The following is a 23517-nucleotide window of genomic DNA, read 5'->3' as shown; positions in this document are numbered from 1 at the left end:
CAATCTCAAAGATTGATAAGTTTGACTCATTTAATTCCAGTGTTATTGATATCGAATTACAGAAACCATAATGGGTTATGGCGGAAGTATTGCGGTCAAGAAAATATAATACCACCACATATAATTTAAAGTATGATATTATGTATAAAAATTCAATTAATAATAACATCATATCAAAACACTACAAGTTTAAAGTTCAAAACATAAAATAATAACAAATCATAAAATGTATGTATTAAGTTTCTTTCTAATAATCATATTCTTCTTCAACTCCAACATGATTGTCTTCAATGTCATCATCCAATGGGGCATATCCCTCCTCCTCTTCCCCTTCTAAGAGACTATTGTCAAAGTTAAGTAATCTTTCAAACTCGGAATCAGAGCTATCATGCAATTCATTTTGAACTTGAATTTGAGTCTTCTTTTTACCCTTCTTAGGTTGTGTTGGAGTTGGAGTTGCACCTGGACCTTTCTTAGAAGCATGGGAAGATCCAATAACAATACCATCACTTGATGGTTGCTTTCTTTTATTAGTTGCTTCTCTCCTTGTATAAACTACTAGTTCTCCAATACCCGAAGCTTCATAAACAATTGCCCAATTAAGAGTGGGATCATCATGAAAAACCAAGTCATTACCTCCCTATTCATTATCGTTATCATCATCAACTTCTCCCACTACCACTCATTACATTCATCAATGTCATTCAATAGAATAGGGTCTATTTCATCCCTAATATTGTATCTTTGAGCAAGTTGTTGATTATACTTTATGTAAACCAAATCATGCAACCTTTTGTGGTCCAGTCTATTCCTTTTCTTTGAATGAATCTGCAATGTGAATAAGTAATATGTAAATTAATTTCTTTCTACAACTTACAAACTAATATAATAATGAAATGAGTCATGTCTTATTACTTGCTCAAAAACACTCCAATTGCGCTCACATCCCAATGAACTACATGTCAAGCTTAAAATCTTGATTGCTAGCTTTTGTAAGTTGGGAGCTGCATGCCCATAATTCTTTCATTATTAAGCTACACAAGCAACAAAAGTAGCTTAGAATGTAACCATTATATCTTAGCACAATTTAAAAAGTGTTTAAGTGTCTTACTTGGGGTTGTGGTTTTCTTTGATTCTTTGGCAAAATCATCACCAAATAGCCCATTTGCACTCTTATAAAGAGGCAACTCAGTTAAATTTTTTTGCTGCACATCTTTACTTGGCACCAACCTCCTGATGCAATCATATAATCCATTTGTAACTTCCAAATCATATTCCATGTCTGGGTTGGAATAAAAGAACTCTGGGTTCAAAAAGTGACCAGCAGCATGCAAGGGGCGATGATTGTAAATACATCATTATTGAATGACTTCATTATTGATTCCTTGGCTTTCTCCATTGCTTCATATTTATAACCCATAACTGCTTTTCTTTCCCATCCACTAGACGAAGCACATGAATAAAGAGGAGTCATGACTTTAAGGTAAATACTACTTAATTCCTAAATGAAGGCATAAGAACAATTTTTGTAGTCTCCCTCCCCTTGGCTTCCTTAGATAGCTTGTTATTGCTCCATTCATTAGAGGTGAACAATTTTCTCAAATTTCCCTTCTCTTGATGCAACCTTTGTAATAATAAATAAGAGGTAGCAAACCTTGTAACGACATGTCTTACTAATACCCTCTTATTTGTAAATTGTCTCAACAAACTCAAGGTACTAGAATGACTATAGATAAAGCTAACAAGACTAACTCCTCTTTGAATTATCTTCTTTACCAAACGAAGCTTTCCAATGTCTTCAAGCATCAAATTTATACAATGGGCAGCACAAGGAGTCCAATAGAGATGTGGTCTTTTCTCTTCTAACAACTTACTAGTCAACACATAATTGCTCCCATTATTTGTTATAACTTGAACAACATTTTCTCATCAATCTCCTCCACAAGGGAATCAAGCATCTCAAATAGTTTTTCTCTTGTCTTCATGTGACGAAAAAAAAGTTCTATTTATTTATTATTATTTTCTACAATATACTTATAAAATTTAAATGCAAAATTATACAATAATATCTAATTATACTTAAAATATTCACACACACACACACACACACACACACACACACATATATATATATATATATATATATATATATATATATATATATATATATATATATATATATAACTGGATCCATAAAACTGGATTTTTATTATACATTTATAAAGATATTGATAAATTTTGTAGTGACTAGTTAGGATAAATGAGCTCATGGCCAAACAAAGTAACTCAAGAACATATCATCTTGAGTAATACTAACTCGTTTAAATTCCCAAGATCATACCTCCAACTACAATAATCAAATCTTTATTTATCATAAATTTTATTTCAATATTAGACCATATAATTATATAAATAAATAGATAGGATCAATGAATAATTAAAATAAATATAAATGAATAAAAATGATCGGTACGTAACTGAAGATAAATATAAATAAGTAAATGAGAGTAAATATAAATTGAATAAATATGATTAGTGCACAACTAGAGATGAATGAAAACTAAATATAAATTAGAATAAGGTTAGGGACACCTCACTTAAGGTAAATATAAAGATAAAAATAATTATGACCAGATAAAAAAATAATCAAAGTAAAAAAATAAAATGATAGATGTCACATTCCCCTTACCTTAGTTATTGTGGAAATTATACCAAGGTTGTACTGAGACTTTGATGATATATAAATTTTTTCCTCTTTTTTACTTCTCACACGCACAACTCTTCTTCTATTTCAGTTTTTTCTTCTTTCCCCCTGCATTCCCTCACCCTTCACCTATTTATACTACTCAAGTAATGATTAATGTTAGTTTTATTTGAACCAAATTCTTTCCAACACTGTGCCAATTACATTACTAACTAAACATTCATTCATGATATTTCATCTTCAGATAGACGTGCACTTATTGTTATTCTTTTCATGCTTACATACCTTTATTACATGTGCTTGCATACATACATGTATATATATATATATATATATATATATATATATATATATATATATATATATATATATATATATATATATATATATATATATATATATATATATATATATATATATATATATATATATATATACTAATTAGATATATTTTCTATGGATAATATTTGAATATGTTTATAACTCAATCATTCACCACACACATTCATTTTATTTACGTTTCTTCTATTATTATAATAAAAATATTCTTTCTAATTATCATATATAAATTCTAAAATATTTAATATATTTCTTATAAAATATTTAATTATTTGTATATTTTGGATATTTATAATCTTTACATTCATATGTTCATAATCTATTATAATAGATATATTATTATTTTTATAATATGTATATTATATATATATATATATATATATATATATTAATTATAGGTATATACTAAAATGTTTATAAATAAAGTAATACATTATTTATTGATAGTATCATTTATGGATGTTACACTTCACATAGTTTGAACTATCAATGGACTTGACAAATATTGTCCCTGCAAGGGAGCTCACCAAAAAGTTAATTAAGCATCGTTGCTTTCGATCAGTCCATGCATCTGACATAATAAAACAACCATGTTTGCTCCGTTGCAATTTATGATCTTGCAACAACTTTTCAGTGTACTCAACTTCCTTGTTGAGAAGTGGAACTCTAATTTCATGATAACTAAGAGCGGGTAAATTAGGTCCATAAGCACCTATGACATCAATCATATCTTGAAAACTTTTCAACTTCACAAGGTAGAAAGACAAGCTTGCTTGGTACCAAAATCGAGCAATATATTGATGAACCAATGCCTTTAAATTTTTGTCACATGCCTCTTTGATGTTAGCTTGCCTTAATTTTTCCTTGTTTCTCTTCTCTATTGCAGCAATTGAATTTCTACAAAACATATCCATTAGTCCTTTTCTTCCACCGCTATTTCTCCCTTTATCATTACTAGTCGTGGAAATTTCAACCTCATCTTCACTCTCATGATTATCATTGGTTGTAGTGTATCTAGGATTGATGAAGGAGTTGTCTGCTTTTTCTTTGTATAATTTCCAAAGTTCTTCTCTCACATTTTTCGAAGTCTTTGTGCAAGCAGCAACATTACCCTTCTATGCCATAAGATGTTCTTTTGCTCTAGTAACTCCTCCTTTCATAACTTTCTCACAATAATTGTAAATAGTTATATTTAAATTTGATTCATCCATCGGATGACAATGTTTCCATCCCGAGTCACTCCCATGAGATGTTCTTGAAGGATCATTATCATTGACCATTATTATTGCTGAAAAATAGGTATATTTTTTTAAAAAATAATTATAGTGAAATTAGACAAATAGAAAAAATAAATAAAAAAATTGAAAAAAAATAAACTTGGTGGCGGCCGGCGACTATGGCGGTCGGTGCGACTAACGGCGGGTGGCAACGGCTGGTAGGGAAGCCTTAGAAGCTTTTGGTTACAAAATTAAAAGAATAACAAATGGTCCAACCAACATACACCGCCGTCGCTGCTTTCTTTCTTCTCTTCTCATGCTGCTTTCTTTCTTCATTTCTCTTGCTTTTTTTCTTCTCTTCTCCTGCTGCTTTCTCTATTCTCTTCTCCATTTTTTTATTTTGTTCGAGATTTTCGCCACGAGCGTCCACCACCGCCACCCTCTATGCGCAAAGCGGCCGCCAAGAAAAATCTGATTCGTCCCCGCCTTGTAATGGCGGCTGGCTGGAAAACTGCTACCGATTTCCGCCATATCGGGGCCATGGCCGATATTCAACAACACTGTTTAATTCTAAGTGGTATATTTGAACTATATTTTCCATTCATTTTTAAAATGGAGAAGATTAAACAACACCATTTGAGAATATAAGGATCAATTTTAGCATTCCTTTGAGTTGAAATATAACTTTGATTCAATTGGTATTAGAGCCTTTGTGATGTATGCATAATTGAAATTGTGTGTTTTTTTGAATCTCCCTATGAGACCTTTAATTTCTATATTTTGATACTTTTTAAGTGAAGAGATTTATAAATCAAAGTATTATGATAGTTTTAAGTGGGAGATAACTCAAAAACTACTTAACTTAAAGCTCAAAATAGAGAGTTATAGGTTCTGATACATCATTGGGCACCATTGATATTGTTGAGCGCCACTTATGTTGTCAATCTCTGACTTGGTTGTTGTTAGGTGAGCTAGCTCGTTGTTGAATGACACCAAAGTCAAAGAGTTCACTGACTTAGTATCGCTGGGTACCACCTAGTACTCTTGAGTGCAATTTTTGTGAAATTAAATCTTTGAAATTCCAGGAGTACCCTTGCTAGGCGCATGAAGTTGCGTTGAGGGTTGCATAGCGGGTGTTGGGCGCAATGTTATGAAGATCGCGATCTAGATTGCAAACTCGTAAGATCTTGTGAGTTTCTGTCCTCCAAACGAGCTAACGCGGTTGTTGGATCGGAGGCTTCCCAGATCGGAGCAATCTTCCGAGTTTGGTCGCCAAATCAGAGGATCGGAGGCGCGTCGATCTTGTATCAATCTTCCATGGACGACATTTTAGGGTTCTGTTGTTGTGAGAGTTGTGAATGGGGTAGCTAGGTTAAGTTTGATGGCTTTCCCTAATATTAAAAATAGGCTGCTCCATGACTTATTAAAGTTGACCCGACCCAATTTAAAACCCAACAATACTTTTCCCCCATTTTAGATAGGTTACTTTTGCACCTCCTGAGAAGACTCAACGAAGACTAACGAACCTCACTCACATTCGTGCGCCTATTACACTGTCTCACTCATGTTCGCGTGCCTACTGCACTGTCTCACTCACGTTTGCGCGCCTACTGCATTGTCTCGTTACTGACGTTGTTGCCGCCCTTCCTAGAAACCTTTGCCGCCCTTCCTGACGCTGTCACCGCCCTTCCCGACTCCATCGTCGCCCTTCCCAACGTCGTTTGTCTTCTCCACCCACGTCACTTTGTTATTTTTCCCTCACTGTTCTACTCAGTTGTATCCACTGTTCTACGCAGGCTCTATTTTTTCTCCCTGTATTTATTTTTCCCTCACTATTCTACGCAGGCTCTACACAACCCCTGTATTTATTTTCTGCTTGAAGAAAAAAATGGCAATAAGTGGAGGAGGGAGTGGAGTTGGGCTGAGGACAGATCCTGCATGGAGTCACTGTATTTCTATTTATGGGAAAACAAGAAATTTGAAATGTAAATATTGTGAAAAGGTATTGACGAGTGGAATTTATCGACTCAAACATCATTTAGTAGGAACTTCAAAGGATGTTGGAGCATGTATTGCAGTTCCCGAAGACGTTAAAAAATCAATGTTGGGTGTGGATTCTCTGTTGCAACAAAATTTGGTTAAAAAATCAATATTCAGAGAATTTGAAGGGGATGGTGGCATGGGTGAATCAGTATCTGCTAGAAAAAGACCAAGTGAAGAACATACTGATGAGTCATCAAATATTTTTAAGAGAAGGAATACTCAGACTACTATCAATTCCATCTTTAAGAAAATTGAGAGGGAGGATGCTTGTCAAGAAATTGCTTTATTTTTCTACAACAATGCAATTTCATTTAATGTGATAAACAATGAAGAGTTTTAGGAGGATGCTTGAGTTGGTTGCCATGGGGCTGGATTTAAGCCACCATCCTACCATGAGATTAGGGTGAAATATTTGAAGCAACATGTTGAAAAGACTAATCTGATTTTGGAGGAGCATAAACTATTTTGGAAGAAAAAACAGATGCACAATAATGACAGATGAATGGATTGATAGGAGAAGGACAATACTTAATTTTATAGTTAATAGCCCAAGGGGCATTGTCTTTTTGAAGTCTATTGATGCATCTAACATTTGCAAGACAGTTGACAAAATTTATAAGATGATGGATGATGTTGTTGAGGAGATTGGGGAAGACAATGTGATCCAAATTGAAACTGACAATGCAGCAAATTACAAGGCAACTGGAGACTTGTTAATGCAAAAGAGGCAAAAGCTATATTGGACACCTTATGCAGCCCATTGCATTGATTTGATGTTGGAAGATTTTAAGAAGAAAATTCCACTTCATCATGATATAATAGGTAGTGGTAAGAAAATCACAACCTACATTTATTCAAGAACAAGTCTTATTTCCTTGTTGCACAAATTTACTAAGGGGAAAGATTTGATAAGACCCGCAAATACTCATTTTGCCACTTCTTATTTGACTTTGGGATGCTTGAATGAAAATAAAGGGTCGTTGATTAGGATGTTCACATCAAATGAGTGTCAATCTAGTCAATTGGTAAAGACTAGAGATGGAGGACTTGTGGAAAATTTGATATTTGATAAGGAATTTTGGAAAAGTATTTTGAATTGCTTGAGAGGTGCACTTCCTCTAATTAAGGTGCTACGCATGGTGGATTCAGATGAGAAACCAGCCATGGAATTTATCTATGAAGAAATGGATATTGCTAAAGAAAAGATACAAAGTCTTTTCAATGGAGTTAGTAAAAGGTAATAATAATAACTAATTCCCTTATACTAATATTTAATTTTCTAATTTATTTGCATTTGGAGATTAATTCATTTATTTTTATCTTACATAGCTACACCCCTGGGAAATCATCGATCATAGATGGGACAACCAATTGCATAGGCCATTGCATGTTGCATGCTATTATTTGAATCCCATGTTGCACTATGATGCCGAGTTTAAAGTTGATTATGAGGTGAAACGTGGGATGTATGATTGTTTGGAAAGGCTAGTGAGAGACATTGATGAGATTGGTAAGATTAACTCTCAAATTGAGAGTTTCAAGAGTAAATCTGGATTTTTTGGTAGTGCAATAGCTCGACGCGCACTCAAAACTAAAACTCCATCCCAATGGTGGGAATCATATGTTGATGAACATCCAGAACTACAAAGATTTGCAATTAGAGTATTGAGTTTGACTTGTAGTTCATCCGGATGTGAGCGTAATTGGAGTGCTTTTGAAAAGGTAAGAATTCCTATTTATGAAATTGATTTTATAATTATTTTTTAGATGTTAGTATAAGGTGTTAATTAACTTTGTAATTGTTTAGGTCTACACCAAGAAAAGAAATCGTTTACAACAAAAGACCATGAATGATGTGGTCTTTGTAATGGCTAATTCAAGATTGAAAAAGAAGAAGGATGTTAGAAAAACAAAGGACTATAACATGGATGATCTTGCTTCTAATGATGAATGGACTGTGGAGGAAAATGAAGCAAGTTCAAGTTTGGATGCTTCATATGAAGAAGTCTTAGTTGAAGTTGGAGAGTTCCTTGGATAGTTTGTATTAAACATTGAACAATTTATTAGATGTTTTATGCTTGGCCACACTTATGAAACTATTTTAATTGTTATGGATTCATTTTATGAATTATGTATGAGTTGTTTTTGTCATTTATATTTTTTTAAATGATGCACCTATTTATGAATATATTTTTTTATCTACTCGTAACTCTTACGAGTCGAGTTACGATCCTCGAGTTATGAGTTTTCATTCCCCTTTCCGATCCTCTTACGATCTTCGAGTTTAACAACATTGGTTGGGCGCTATTTTGATGGAAGCAACTCCGTTTGGATGGTGTTGAGTGGTGATCTAGAGCATTGAGCGACTATGAGTTAGCCTTTATTGATGATTTATAATTTGAATGAGTTATTATTGGATGGTTAAATTAAAATATGAGAGAGTGTGATGATTATGTGTGATTTTGAATATGATGATGCATGATTGAGATAGGAAGGAACATTATACTTTTGTGTTAGGTATATAAGAGTAGAGGCTTTGAGGGAGGACATTATCCAAACTATACTAGGTATCTCAACTCATATAGAGTAATATATTTAGTTGTGAGAGTCGATGGAAGTTTCTTATACTAGAAAAGGGTAGGGAATGACCCCTTTTTGACTGTCATAGGTGATAACGTTGTTTCTACCTCTTATTGGTGTCTAGTTTTTGTGAATAAAATTAATTTCTCCATCGCTTTTACTTATTTAATCTTCAAGTTTATCTTGTTTTTGCATTGTTTGGTATTTTAGTTGTTTTATGTTTTTTAACTTCTAATCTCTATTATGAGTGTGAAATAAGTCAATTGGAAGCAATTTTAGTAAAGGAAAACAAATTAGAACTCAAAGAAGCATGATTGAAAAAGAAAGATTGAGTTTTAGACAAATAACCATGTCAAGGGGCATTAGAATCGTGCCCAATGCTGCAAACATGGAGAAAGAACTCACCTAAAGGTATATATTGCCTTGGACCACCCTTGGACAGCCAAAAGACCATTGTTGGGTGCCAAGCTAACTCATTGGGGGATCTGGTGGCTCGTTGGGTGAAAATGACAACCCAAACCTGTAATATTTGAGTCGCTAGGCGAAAATATGACTCGCCCAGCGAGTGACAAGTTAGAGAACATGGGGTCTCACTGGACAAGAATGAAGTTGCTAGGTAAGGATGTCGACCTTAATTCGTAAATAAGATTATTTAATCATGTTTCTACGAGATTTTTGGGGGATTTTCTCATTTTGCATGAATAGAAACACCTTGGATATTGGGAAGAAGCTCTTGGAGACTGTTAGGGGTGTTAGGAAACTCTCTCTTCTCCTTCTTCATCCATGGAGATTTTACCCCTTTTGAGTTGGAGAGGATGATGAGCTACGGAATTGGAGGCAGAGATGCGAATGGAAGGTGCAATTAGAGCATGAAGTAATTGTAAAGAACTTTGGGAGATGAATTGCTTCTACTTTATGGTTCTAATTTCTTCTCTATTATTCAATTTTTTAAAATCCTAGGTTCTCCACTATGGAGAGCAATTTCTATTTGTTAAAATTAGATGTAAAACATTGAATTTTTCGTATAAAATTGTGTTGCTAATATATATATATATATATATATATATATATATATATATATATATATATATATATATATATGTATGTATGTAGGTTGCCGGCCTGTATGATACAACAGAATAATCTCTACAAACATTTTCCCGGAAAGATGGTATCATTCTAAGATTGGATTGATTTGTTCAAAATGGAACTTTCTGGTTTCTCTCTGCAAGTTACGCGGTCTATAATCCTCAAAAAACCCACTAGTTCCAAACATTGTGCCATGACATTCTACATCACATCCTTGTTCCTGAGCCAAACTTTGAAAATTTTCTAAAAACATATAAATTTCTTTCATTTGCCATTCAGAAGAAGTGTCTCCAGCTCCGAATCTGTAAATTTTCTTATCTATCTCAATTGAACTGAACCCAGGGACCTTCTTTAGCCCCAGTCCTTCCATCCTTGATCTCACCTTTCTGGATTCATACCAGTTTCCTCCCTCAGCATATATGTTAGATAGCAAAGTGTAGTGTCCTGTATCATCTGTTCTTATTTCTCTAAGTTCTTTTTGAATGTTGTTAATCAAATCCATCCTCCCATGTATTCTACAGCCATTAAGCAAAGCACCCCATATGCTAGCATCTACAGGTACACATGTTGACTTAATTATTTCATATGCTCCATTGATATCACCGGAACGGCTTAGAAGATCAACTATAGAGGCAAAGTGTTCTGCATTAGGCACTATGCCATAATCCTTCATTAACTTTAAATAGAACTTTCCTTCTTCAACTGATCCAGCATGCCTGCAAGCAGAAAGGATGTTCAAGAAAGTTATTTCATTTGGTTTAATATGTGAGTCTACCATTTTGGTGAAGAGGGTGGTGGCAGAAGTTAGTTGACCATGTATGCCATAAGCAGAAATCATGGTACTCCATGACACCACACTTTTCTCTGCCATGTTATCAAAAACTCCTTTGGCTGTTAGAAGGTCCCCACTCTTGGCATACATGTCAACCAGAGCTGTATCTATGTATAGATCCCTCTGCATACCAGATACAATGAGCTTATGGTGAATCCATTTTCCCTTCTCGAGATAACCCGAATTAGAGCATGCTTGAATTGCACTTAAGAAGGTTACTTCATTGATGTCGATACAATTGAAGTACATCTCATCAAATAGCTTCAGTGCTTCTACTGAAATGCCATTTTGAGAAAACCCAGAAATCATACAGTTCCATGTCACAATGTTCTTCTCTCTAATCTTGTCAAAAATTGCGTATGCGAAATCCACAAAGCCACATTTTGAATACATATCCATCAATGAGTTCTGAACAAATTCATCCCGGAAGCCTCTTTTCATCACATGGCCGTGAATCTGCTGTCCAAATAGTATTGAACCAGCATCTGCACTTGCTGAAGTAGAACTTGCTAAGCTAAATGGGTCCGGCATTAGCCCCTTTTCTATCATACGTGCGAAGAGCACCATGGCTTCCTTGTTTAAACCCTCCTGCGCATAAATTGATATTAGAGTGTTCCATGATATAAGACTGCTGTTTCCAATTAAATGAAGAAGCTTTTCACAACTGCTTATTTTCCAAAACGCAGCATAGAAATCCATCAGTGCAGGCCCTATATCAAGATCAGCACCATTCATTTCTCTCCTCAAAATAAAGCTATGAACTGACATTCCCTCTTTCAACCAGCCTAACCTAGCACAACAAGACAGAACACTGATCATAGTCACCTCATTGACTTCAACTCCTGATTCCTGCATTTTCCTAAATGCATCAATCGCCTCCTCAAAGCACCCATTCTGATTACACGAAGAGATCATAGAAGTCCAACAAGAAGTACTTCGATCACCAACACCTTCAAAAACCCCTTTTGCTCCACATAAGTAACTACACTGACTGTACATAACCATAAGAGAATTCCTCAAACTTGCATCACCAACCATCTCTTTCCTGATTCCATACCCGTGCACCGATTTTGCCAGCTTAAGGCAACCAACCTTGCCACAAGCCTCAGCCACACTGAGCATTGTAACAGAGTCCAGTTCAATTCCCTCGGAAACCATCCCATGCAACATCTCCAATCCTTCTTGCGGTCGCCCATTCTCCACATAACACGCAATAACCGAACTCCACGAAACTAAATCTCTAACATGCATTTCATCAAACACCTTCCGGGCATCATTCAAACAACTCAATTCCCCATACATGTTGAACAACGAAGTTCCAATGACATGATCAGTGCCAAAACCGGACCTTACTATCCTGCCATGCACTTTCCGGCCCATAAACAAGTCCCCAACGCCAGAAATAGCTTTGAGAACAGAAGGGAAAAGGAAAGTGCAGTTCTGCGTGAGGTGGGATCCCTTTTGAATGTGATGGTGGTAAAGAGAAACCACTTGGTGAAACAATTGGTGCCATAAGTAACACTTGATGAGGACACCAAACATGAAAGAATCGGGAGATGGGTGGGTTTCAAAAACGAGTCTTGATGAAGGGAGAGAACCCATTTGGGCGTAGGACTCGAGAAGCTTGGTGGAGGCAAGTGGGTCGGTGTGGAGACCAGTGACGACAAGGTGGGCATGGAGTTGGGTGAGTGATCTGGAGGTAAAACATGACCTGAACAATGGCATATACAATGTCATCTTTTCTTTCTCCAATTTTTAGTTCTGTGTTTGGGTTTTGGTTGATAATGGAGAAGGCAATGGAGTGAGGCGAAAGATGCGGAAGAATGAAAGAAAGGAAATAAGGGGAGAAGAGATGACAACAGAAGACACAGAAAAGGCATCAAGCTCGCGGGAACACAAAAGTTTTGGATTCTTATAAATTGCAGCCATGAAGTGTTATATATTCAGTTTTGCTTCTTAACTTTTAAACAACTCCCATTTTTTATGTTGTTAAAATGGTTTATGATAACCATTATGTCAACTTAAAAGCAAAATTTCAATGTGACAGAGATTAAGTTAGGATAAACAGTGAATGAGGAGGGAAGAAGGGATTAGGTGCATTTGTAGATTTTTTTTTTTACTATGATTTTTTTTATAAGTAAATTAATATTTAAGATATTATAAGAGTATAAAATTTTATTTCAAAGACGAGGTGGATAACATGCCGGAATATCATCCTTAATGGAGTCTCATATCATACCTATTATATATGCTATAAAGACAAACTCTCCCACCATTTCAGGAGGTAACACTTTTTAGCAATGTACACATTATATATGAGTAAGGTTATGTAGTTATTCAGTATCTTCACCACTGTGATGGAGAAATGGAAAGTTATACACTGAATATAAGACGTGGGCAAGTGAGTGATCTCATAGCAGGGCCATAATCATTGTGCAGGTCACACAAGAAATGCTTTCCTGGCAGAAGATTTTCAACCCCGCAATTCCCAACCCGGTTGAACAGGGCATATAGTTCACATTGGTTTTTAAGCTTTGAATCCATCTTTTTCATTCATCATTTGGTGGATCAATGGGTATTTCATGCCTTGGTTTATTGTACTTCTCCCGTAGTTGCTTAACTGGGATGAAATCTCCAGCTGAATCCACTCCATAGAAAAGAAAAGAGATGTAGGGATGATCAAAACTTCCCTGAACACCAACAAAAGTTCAAATTAAATGATAGAAATAACAACAGCATAGTGTATGGCTTTCAAGTATAGATCTATCTACTTACCATGTCTGGCTTATCAGGTGTTAAAAGATTCTCCTCTGGAACTGCAAAAGAATAAGAGAAAAATCAATCAGCAAGTTATTTGTATTCAGAATGAAACCAATAACTATGCACATCAAATCAATTCACTTCTGAAAAATGTCAAGATAAGCAATACTAAATAAACACCATTAAATGTAATGTAAGTAAACACATAAGCCTAAAGAATTAAGTAATCCAGCTTTACCGTATGCCACTAATAGATTGGGTTCAGCACGTACATCAACAAGAACCTAGACATATAAAGAAAACAGATCAAGTTCCAGGAGTAGCACACTTCTTGACCAGAGCCAGTTCAACAATAACCAAAATGAGATAAATTTGTATGCCAAGAGATCAGAATACAACATATACACTTCCAACCGCATTGTCTTGCATAAGTAATCATGAAAATGGTTTTTATCCAAAATTTATGTTCAGTATGAAGAGAGAATTTAAAGACGCAAATATACTCCTTCTTGAGTTCTGATACACACATAATAATAAGGAACAAAATCAACTTCCAATAATGAAAAGTATTTAGTATCAAATCATATCATATTTCTAATATAATGAAATTACATCTCTGAGACAAGTTATTTTGTTTCAAATGTCATCAAAACAAGACTCCCTGAGAGACCTAGTGAATATTTGGTTTTCTTGGACAAAATTTTCTCTGTCTAAATGACAATAAATTTTCAATATGGTTCGTCCTTTCAAATCATATCTTTAACAGAACTGGAGCAAATGTACCATTTCAAGCTTGAGAAAAATGGTCACAGGACATGACACTAGCTAGAAAGCAACAGATGTTCAGAGAATGTAGCGGTTGCTGGAAAACAAAGATGACCAAAGGGACACAGTACCTGCCGGAAAGAAAAAATGCTTACATGGTGACACAAAAAGCAATGTCAGTGCTAGATAGTATTTGATAAATAACACGGTTGAAAAGACGTTGAAGGAAAATAGTAAAGCCGGCTGAAAAAAACCTAGCCTGAAAGTTGTCGAGAATGAGCAATAACGTTGACCAGAAAAATCTTGCTGGAAAGTCGTTGACGGTGAACAGTGATGACACAAGCTGTGAACAGTGACGGTGGTGGAGAAGAACAATGTGTCTGACATGAACAGTGATGGCAGGAAAAAAGACAAAAGCCGAAAAAGGTACGCTATTTCTAAAATATTTACTCTATAATCAGTGGTCCCAATGGGAAAGCACAAACTTCAGTTATTAGGATCTTGATATCCTGTTGAAAGGACTAGTGACCTGAGAGGTTATAGAGGATGGTACTTCCTTACTACCATATCAGGAAGAGATAAGTATGAGAAGTTTTGTGTCGGAGATCCTTCGTCGACCAGGAATAAAGTCAAAATATGTAAGGTAAAATTTTTACTAAGTCAATGTTATAAGTTTGAATTAGACATAAATTCACTAAAAAGCTATCAAGATTATTATGTCATCATTATTGGATTTGTGTTAGACCACCACATATTAATATCTTATCACACATTTGATGCTCATTTCATCTTCTTGAAGAAGTGTGTTCTAGATCTACATAAACTAAAAATAAGACTGTATTATAATATGTAAGTAAAGTGCAATTTTCACAAGTTAATTTTATAAAGTTGAATTGAACATAAATCTACTTACAAAGATTGAGTACATATATGAGTATTCTTGTCCATAATGAAGAAGAGGTACAATAATAAAGAACAAAAATCAACATTAAATAATGAGAAATGTTTGGTAAAATATTTACTTAACAAAGGGGTTGGAGTGGAAAGGAAAATAAAGAAAGAAAACTTGTGGAAAGTGAAAAGTAAATTGTTTGAATTGAAAATAAATAAGCGGAAACTGTATAGAAGGTTTGTAGTAGATGTAATTGATGTGACTAAAAAAAATTAAAAATAGTTGTTATAAAATGAATTATTAATTTGCCTTGGTTGTATTTTATTGAGAATGACTATAAAATAAATTTGAATAATGGATAGTTTTGAAGTAATTTATTTATAAAGTGAAAAAAATATCGAGATAAATTTATTCGATTTTTAATTTTATATATATATATATATATATATATATATATATATATATATATATATAAGTATACAATAATGAACTGAAAATGATGTTCAAAATTTCGGTCATACAAATAAAAAATGGTAATTTTTTTTAAATATGATTTTGGAATTAGAATTTAAATTTAAATTTCACAACCACAAATATGCATGAGTACAAATGGCACCATAGAGTGTTAAATTAAAACAAAAATAAACTTATAAGTGATCTTCTACAAAGTTGTTTGAAAGGAGACACAACTGATTATGGTTGAGGACATCTTAACACATAATCAATCATGTAGCCACCCATAATTGATTATGCCTAGGCATAATCAATCATGCCTTCAACCATAATCTCTAACACTACTATTCTACAAGGTGACACTGAAGTATATTTATTAAGAATTGAAAGTGTACGAGATGGATGGCGTAAAAATTAAACTTGGTCTTACAGAAACTGAATATTCATGCAAAATGCAATTTCCATGCTGAAGTTAATCAAACCTGATAAAATGGTTGAGTGGAACCACGAGTCAACTTCTTAACTTGTGCATTGTCCATCCATGAACTTGATTCACTGCATACTGGATCCATTCCACAGATCACAGCTCTATAGCCTGCAACTTATTTTGAGCAATCAAAATGTAGGAAGCGGTACGGAAATCATCCTCCACAATTATGAGATATTCAACTTATGATTGTGTACATCAATGATCCATATGAAAGATTTACAAGGTGATGTCAATGAAGTTCTGTCTTCCTGCATTATCGATATTTAGCTCCTGACCCTAAGTTGGTTATGACAATTATCACAACATAATTATAACTTTATCTATTGAAAAGCTTCATAGTACAACTAAGAAGCACAATTTTTATTGTTACATCATATTTCATACTTGAAATGAAATTAATAATAATTTTCTGTATTCAGTGGAAGGTAATTCAATCACTCACCAAACTTTTTATGTTTCACTTTCTGACCCAAGCGAAATGCGTATTGTGCATTTTCATGAGCCAAAGCTTTAGCTGATGCAGCTAAAGACTCTGCTTCTAGTTTGAAAATTTCATCTCGTAATTCAGCAGCCAAGGCATAATTTTCATTCTCAACAGCATTCTGGAGGTCTGAACTGCAAGGAAACAGAAATCACTGTCAGTATTCAAGTTGATCCACAGATATGTGAAAGGGGAAAAAAACCAATTTATCATGATGAACAAAACAGCTTGACACAAAAGAAGAAGAAAACTCACCGAAGACGTATAATACTTAGAGCTTTATCTTGAGCTTCACTTTTTGAAGATAATCCCCTTTTTGACTGTTGTTGCTTGATTACCTCTTCTTCAACCTTCCAAAAACATCCAAACAAGCTCCAAGTTATTCAATGCTCCAATCCCACAAAATTTAGATATCTTGAAGACATGTATATAGACAAAGATAAACTGATAAACATGTTATTGCTTCAAATTATAGAGGGACTAGACTCATATTCAAGGGTAATAGAAAAACGACAGAAAATGAAATCACTCACAAAAACTGAAAAGTGTAAAAATTCAACCTCAATTAAGCCTGCACAATCGGTATACCCATATAGAATAGGATAAGTAGAAGTTTATCTAACCTCAGTAAGTTTGTTTCTCAGTTGCTGTGCAGCTTCATACTGCTCCATATTCAAAGCATACTGATATTCAAAAGTTCCAAAGAAATGAAGCATTAAAAATCCATAAATTTGAAATAACCCCTACTCCACTTAACTTCTTACAGAGGAGTAAAAGCAGCAAGACCTGTACTCTTGTGGCCAAATCTAGCTGAAAGAAGAACATCAAGATATCCTCATTAGCACTCTCACTGTGCTCTGAACTTGCATCTAACCCTTGCTCTCCCCCTCTAAACATCCATGCTGCTTTAGCCTTAAAACCACCGTGCCTTGAAACATAAGGGTACCCAATCAAGAAAAAGCTGTGAACAGAATGGTTCCAACAAACCAAGTGTTTGCCAGAGAAAGAGCTAATTTGGGATCTTTTGAATGGCTCAAAGGGTGTCATCCAAGATGGGATCTTTTGATTTGGGATCTTTCCGCAAGTAGCTAGAGTACTCAATGACAAACTTTGCACCATTTTTTTGGGGGAAGCCAAAAAAAAAAAATTGTTCCTCTCCCAAAGAGGTACAATAGAAACTCAAATTCACCCTTTCCTCGCGAGAACTTTCCTGCATTAATGAAATTACATGAGGGCAAATTATGCAGCTTCAAAACCACACTATGCAAACTCAATAATTCAATATGCACACACCCCACTGAAAAAGCAGAGAACAAAAAATCACTTTTACATCAAGATTAGTGAAACTTTGGTTAAATTGGACTTCAACTAAACCGTTTCTTATCTGGGTATTGCGAGAACATAGAGGATTAGATATGGAAGCTGAAAATAACAAGAAGGTACCGTGTAGACATGAGTTTTTCTTTTCAGAAAATTAGAGATAGGTTTCCCCGGGAAATGAACAGAAAAAAATTACCAAAGAGCGTGCAGAAAATGCAGAAAATGCAGAAAAGGAAGTAGGAACGATTTCAAACTGCGACGATGGCCTCACAGTCACACGAATAACAAAGCAAAAAATAAAACGAAGAATGTACATAAAAAGTTTAAAAGAAATGTAACGAGTATCTTGAAAATTTCAGTTACTTTTTTTTTTTTTGTAACTGAATTTTTTATTATACTTTTCAGCGGTCGCATCTCAATAAAACATAAAAATATGGTTAACTGGTAGTTAATTCTATTATGGTGTCAATATAAACGGTATTCATTAATTATGGTAATTAAGGGTAGTTAATTCAGATATTATAGTTTTGATTTCTCAGAAGAGTACTCCTTTTAAGGAAGTAAAATATTTAGTTTGAGTTTTATGCAAGAAAAGAATTACATTTACTTTGTAAATGCTGCTAATTTAAACAAATTGTGAAGTTAAAATAAAATACACATAATTAAACACAATATCTAGAAGGGAAAAAAATTAGAAAAAATAAAAAAACAGATTTTGAATGTTTAAGTGTAGCATTGATTTTTGTTATGTTCATGTTCAATTGTGACTTTCTGGCTTTATCTCTTGATTTCTATCATGTGTGATTCTCAAAAGAACTCAAAGATAGTGCAGGGTATTTATGCTAAGAACTTGTTCACAACACATGTAATGATATATATATATATATATATATATATATATATATATATATATATATATATATATATATATATTTTGATCACACACCATCACTACAATATCAAATGTTACATATCATGATACAGATATACCAATATGAATAAACCCAGATAGGTTTATATTTTAGACATGGGTTTTGATGGAGGAACTGTATCCACTCTGGCCATCATAGTACCTAGACCAGAGCATAACACCCCCATATTTGGAAGAGTCCTTAATTGCTGGAAGCACTTTGGAAGTAAGATCATCCACATCAATGAATCCACTGCCAGCAGCAGCAGGGGAAGCTGGTAGCCCCAAGAAGATCTTGTTGGCTGGAATATCAGAAGTCCACTGCTTCCATGCATCTTCAAGGTTGGTAATCTCACTAGAGAATTGGCAAGGTGGATTGTTGTAGAATTGGACCCAAACATTGTCAAAAAGACCTGCAAAAATGATAGGTAGACACACACCTTATGTCATTTCACATGCGAGAAAGAGAAATCTACATTATATAAGTTATAAAGTAGTGAAATGATTCACATATATCCTAAACCTCTTATATTATATGAAAATTCTATGCTGTTTCATGTACCTGTCTTGAGGGCATTTCCTATCCAAGCATCAGGAAAGGGGCATTGAGGGGCTGCAGTCAAGTACACTTTTCTGCCCTTGTTGCTGTAGCCTTTGAGGTACCTTGCAAGATCATCCCAATAAAGGTTTGATCCACCTTCAATGTCAAAGTCAATGCCATCAAGAACAGCAGGTCCAAGAGGGCGAGAAGGAGAGCTTCCACCCAAGAAATTGTTCCAAAGGTAAGTGGCCACTTGCCTTGCATCTTGAGCTGATGCAAGAGAGTAGCTACCAGCACCTCCTCCCAAAGACAGCAACACTTTTACGCCTTTGGCTTGGCAAGATTTTATGTCTGAGCTCAACTTTGTGCAACCATCACTATAAGGGTCACAGTGACCAGCAAGGTTTATCATTGGGGTTTGGCCATTCCCAAACGTTGGCAAAAAGGCCAAGATCGCATACTCATAGTTCCCTGTGCCACATGTTTCTGCTAAGCTTCCTTCATTGCCGTTCTGGCCCCAGTAGATTGCAATGCTGCCACCGTTTGAACCACTTGCTAGTGCCAACAGTGCCAAGGTGAAGAATGAGAATGAGGTTGCAAAGTTTGCCATTTCTGTTGAATCAACTGAACAAAAACCAAAAACAAAAACAAGTGTGTTTTCTTTTGCTGATGATACATGGTGTTTGAGAAAGTGCCTTTTTATAAGGGTAACATAACACAACATGCATGTAATCCTAAGCTGTTGTTTTTGGTTTTGCCCATGAGACCGTGGATTTGCAGTTACTTCATCTCGTAGAGTCCAATGTTTCGATTTTTGACGTTGATATTGGAAAGCACCGTGCAAATTTGCCTCTGTCTACTTTTTGTTTCAACTACGATTTTGCAGATAGAATCATTACACTGGTCAAATGTAATGTAATTGATAGGGCCGTAGATCTTAGACTTTCAAATTTTAAGAAAATTGATTCGAGTGTGAACTGGCTTAATAATTCTTTTTAAATATTTGAAGAAAAATAAAACTAATTTTACCAAGATAAAGTAACAGTGACATGGTGACTAATTAATACTTAGCTGTTTTAAACTCTACATCTGCTTTAAATATAAGTTTCATGGTCTTTTTTTTGTATTTTTTTTTCGTTTTAGTTTTACTGCTTTTAAATGTTTTTATTTGATTGGTGTTTTAGTTTTACTGCTTTTAAATGTTTTTATTTGATTGCTTAGTTGAATTGATGATAATCGCGTTAAGAGAATCATGACATGATACAATAAATTAAAATGTTGCAACTGAAATTTTATAGAGATTGTAAAACTAGTAAATTTAATCATTATTTGTGAAAATATCCTTTTATACAAACATGGTAACACATTAACATAATGTTTTAATTAAGAAAAAGAAATGAAACAAGAGAAAAATATGTGAGAAGTGAATGAAAACGAGTATATATTTTTTGATACATTTGATTGATATCAAAGAATAAAAAGAATAAATGAATTGGATAATATAATAAAATATAAAAATACTATTAAGTAAAATGTAATAAAAGTAGCATCATTTAAAACTAAAAGAATAATAATTATAAAGTGATTATTTTCTACAAACTTAAATGAATTTATTTTATTTTATTTAATTATTATAATATTTCACTAATTATTTATCTCTACCTAGAAGATTCTTCTTCTTAGTATTCACATTTATTTTCTAATTTTGTTTTTTAAATTTAATTTAATTTAATTTAATTTAAACTAATTATTTTATTACTTTTATCTTTTAAGTGACATTTTATTTAAATTTAATCATATTTTCAATTTAAACGATTTTTTAAAATTTAATTATTTTTTTAATTAAAAATTAACTATAAAATAAATAAAAAATATTTGCAATAAAATTATAAAATTTATTTATATTTAATTTTATAACTATAATAATGACAATAATAATAATTTCATTATTTTTTATTATCATAAAAAAATATTTGTAACACATTTGTTTTTTCTAATTATATTATAATAAGAAAACATGAATATTCTAATATAGAGAATATGTGATTTCAATATGCAATTATGGATATATTAGAAAGGTTTTTAGTATTTTAATATGTTCTTGGCCTTTACAATATTATTAAGGATTTTTTTTTCATAGTCTACATTTTCAATAATGTTGCATCCTCTACTAAAAAAACAAGGATAAAACAGTAAAGTTAACCATGATATCAGTCTTTCTCTTTAGTTCATCTCTTCACGAGAACCCTACCCTACTCTTTCTTTCTTCAAATCAACAAATACAAACACAAATGAACCACTTATTTTTATTTTGGCAAAGACCAAACAAATTGTAAATGTTGTCAGCATAAATTCATATTTTTGTTCATTTACTTGTGGCTTCTAAAGTAGAGGTGTTAATTTGACCCAGTCTACATAGCTTTGTCCCAGCCCAAGTAGACTAGAGCAAAAAAAAAAAACCTATATTGAAAAAAAAGCTCCAATCAAAAAAGCTCACAAGGCCAAAAATCCCACAAAACCCTGTGGGTCACGACCAATCCATGATAGGCTTTTATTTTCAACATGAAAAATATACTTCTTTTTAAAATATATTATTAAACTTTCCGGCGACATAGACGTGCCCAACGAGCCGGATTGGCCAAGCGAGCCAAACAACCCAGACGGGTCGAGCGGGGTCGATGACTCGGACGGGCCCAACGACGTGCACGGACCTAACGACTAGAACGACCCAAACAGGCTCGACGACTAGGACAGGCCTTAACACCTAAATAGGTCCGACGAACTTGACGGGCCCCACGAGACGAACGAACCCGACGATCGGGACAGGTCGGACGAACACAACAATTCAAACGGTCCCGACGAGCCAGACGCACCCTACGAGCCGAATGGACTCGACAAGCCGGATGAACTCGATGAGTCGGATGGACTCGACAAGCCGGATGTCCCCGACGAGTCGGACATACACAATGAGACGGACGAGCCTGACAACCAAGACGACTAGAAAGGGCCGGACGACCTAAACCTGTCCAACGATCCGGACAAGCACGACAACCCAGACGAGCCCAATGATCCAGAAGGGCACGACAACTCGGACGAGCTTGACGATCTAAACAAGCCCAACGACTTGAATGGGCCCAACTATCTAGTTGGGCCTGACGATCTGGACGGGCCAAACGTCCTGAACAAGCACGATGGCCCGGACGGGCCCGACGACACAGACGAGCCCGACGAGGCGAACATGCCCAATGATTCGGACGAACTCGACAACCCGGACAAGTATGACGACCAAAACAAACCCGACATCCTAGACAGATCTAATGACCCTGACGAGCACGACGACCTAAACGAGCACGACGAAGAAGTGTTATCCTTTGCTTTTCGGCTGTAACCAATGCCTCCTTAGTCAATTGTTGTGGTTGCAGTTGCTACATTTATCTTCAGCCATTCTCTGGTTTTTTTATTTTTTATTTTCCTTTACTTAACAAATCAAGGTTGTATTTCTTTCACCATTTCATCTTTAATTTTTTAGCCAACATTTCCATTTCTAGTCCTTCGTTTAGATGAACTGATGTATAATTCCATGCTAATATCCAAGTTATGGATTGAGAAGTTATGATTGAAATTATCCCTACCCTACTACAAATGTCCATTTTTCTCGGAAATATGAATGGACTTCAAAGCTTGTCATCTTTTGAAGCTAGATTTTTAACATCTTTTATTAAAACCTTTGGTGCTGCTTTGCAATCAAAAACTTTTTATTAAATAAATCGTTTTGAAATTTTGGTTAAGGCAAAACTATTGCAAGAATTTCTTTTTTAATAGTAGAATATTTTTTCCAAGATGGGGTTCCATACACCTTAATAGTATATATTGCTTTGTTCTTTAGAAGACTCTTGTAGTTTTTATTTTTACATTCTCCCGTATCCTAATTATCAAGCATCATATTCTCCTGTTAGAAAGAATTTTGGGTCTGGTATAACTGAACATCGAAGTTATTTTAATTAATTTTTTACTTTTTTTTATGATCTGAGTCATTTCTTCTTGCTAGTGGATTTTTTCTAAGTCTCTTGAATAAAGGAGCACAAATTATCCTATTATCTT

The 23517-nt window shown here is 34.4% G+C and overlaps 4 protein-coding genes and 2 pseudogenes across 5 annotated transcripts; 2 read left to right on the top strand and 4 right to left on the bottom strand.

The window, feature by feature from the left end:
- Positions 1 to 247: 247 nt before the first annotated feature.
- On the bottom strand, positions 248 to 4266 carry LOC114174556 (uncharacterized; annotated as a pseudogene).
- A 1882-nt stretch (positions 4267 to 6148) lies between these two features.
- On the top strand, positions 6149 to 7544 carry LOC146888454 (uncharacterized; annotated as a pseudogene).
- On the top strand, positions 6272 to 8341 carry LOC114174555 (uncharacterized). The gene is made up of 4 exons (XM_085670110.1): positions 6272 to 6443; positions 6657 to 7540; positions 7633 to 8025; positions 8111 to 8341. Exons 3-4 carry the CDS (start codon positions 7717 to 7719, stop codon positions 8339 to 8341), a joined length of 540 nt encoding a protein of 179 aa, XP_085526236.1. The 5' UTR covers positions 6272 to 6443; positions 6657 to 7540; positions 7633 to 7716.
- A 1667-nt stretch (positions 8342 to 10008) lies between these two features.
- LOC114173901 (Tetratricopeptide repeat (TPR)-like superfamily protein) lies at positions 10009 to 12837 on the bottom strand. Its single transcript, XM_028058567.2, has one exon. The coding sequence runs from the start codon at positions 12539 to 12541 to the stop codon at positions 10058 to 10060; it is 2484 nt and encodes an 827-aa protein (XP_027914368.2). The 5' UTR covers positions 12542 to 12837; the 3' UTR covers positions 10009 to 10057.
- A 122-nt stretch (positions 12838 to 12959) lies between these two features.
- LOC114173902 (uvrB/uvrC motif-containing protein) lies at positions 12960 to 18316 on the bottom strand. Of its 2 annotated transcripts, none has more exons than XM_028058568.2 (9): positions 18162 to 18316; positions 17432 to 17855; positions 17269 to 17328; positions 16901 to 16995; positions 16607 to 16779; positions 16157 to 16269; positions 13803 to 13848; positions 13580 to 13620; positions 12960 to 13494 (listed from the first exon to the last, which is right to left on the bottom strand). In XM_028058568.2, exons 2-9 carry the CDS (start codon positions 17762 to 17764, stop codon positions 13354 to 13356), a joined length of 1002 nt encoding a protein of 333 aa, XP_027914369.2. In that variant the 5' UTR covers positions 17765 to 17855; positions 18162 to 18316; the 3' UTR covers positions 12960 to 13353. The 2 variants fall into 2 exon arrangements, with proteins under 2 accessions (XP_027914369.2, XP_027914370.1); XM_028058569.2 differs by having other exon boundaries at positions 18089 to 18233.
- Positions 18317 to 18913: 597 nt separating this feature from the next.
- On the bottom strand, positions 18914 to 20054 carry LOC114166383 (hevamine-A-like). Its single transcript, XM_028051105.2, has 2 exons — positions 19438 to 20054; positions 18914 to 19288 (listed from the first exon to the last, which is right to left on the bottom strand). The coding sequence occupies exons 1-2, from the start codon at positions 20024 to 20026 to the stop codon at positions 18987 to 18989; spliced, it is 891 nt and encodes a 296-aa protein (XP_027906906.1). The 5' UTR covers positions 20027 to 20054; the 3' UTR covers positions 18914 to 18986.
- Between the last annotated feature and the right edge of the window lie 3463 nt (positions 20055 to 23517).

This window comes from Vigna unguiculata, chromosome 2, assembly GCF_037176805.1.
Source record: "Vigna unguiculata cultivar grain cowpea cultivar isolate G323 ecotype 2 chromosome 2, ASM3717680v1, whole genome shotgun sequence".
Lineage (NCBI taxonomy): Eukaryota > Viridiplantae > Streptophyta > Magnoliopsida > Fabales > Fabaceae > Vigna > Vigna unguiculata.
The sequence above is the reverse complement of the archived record's forward strand: the minus strand, read 5'-3'. Positions and strand labels throughout refer to the sequence as shown.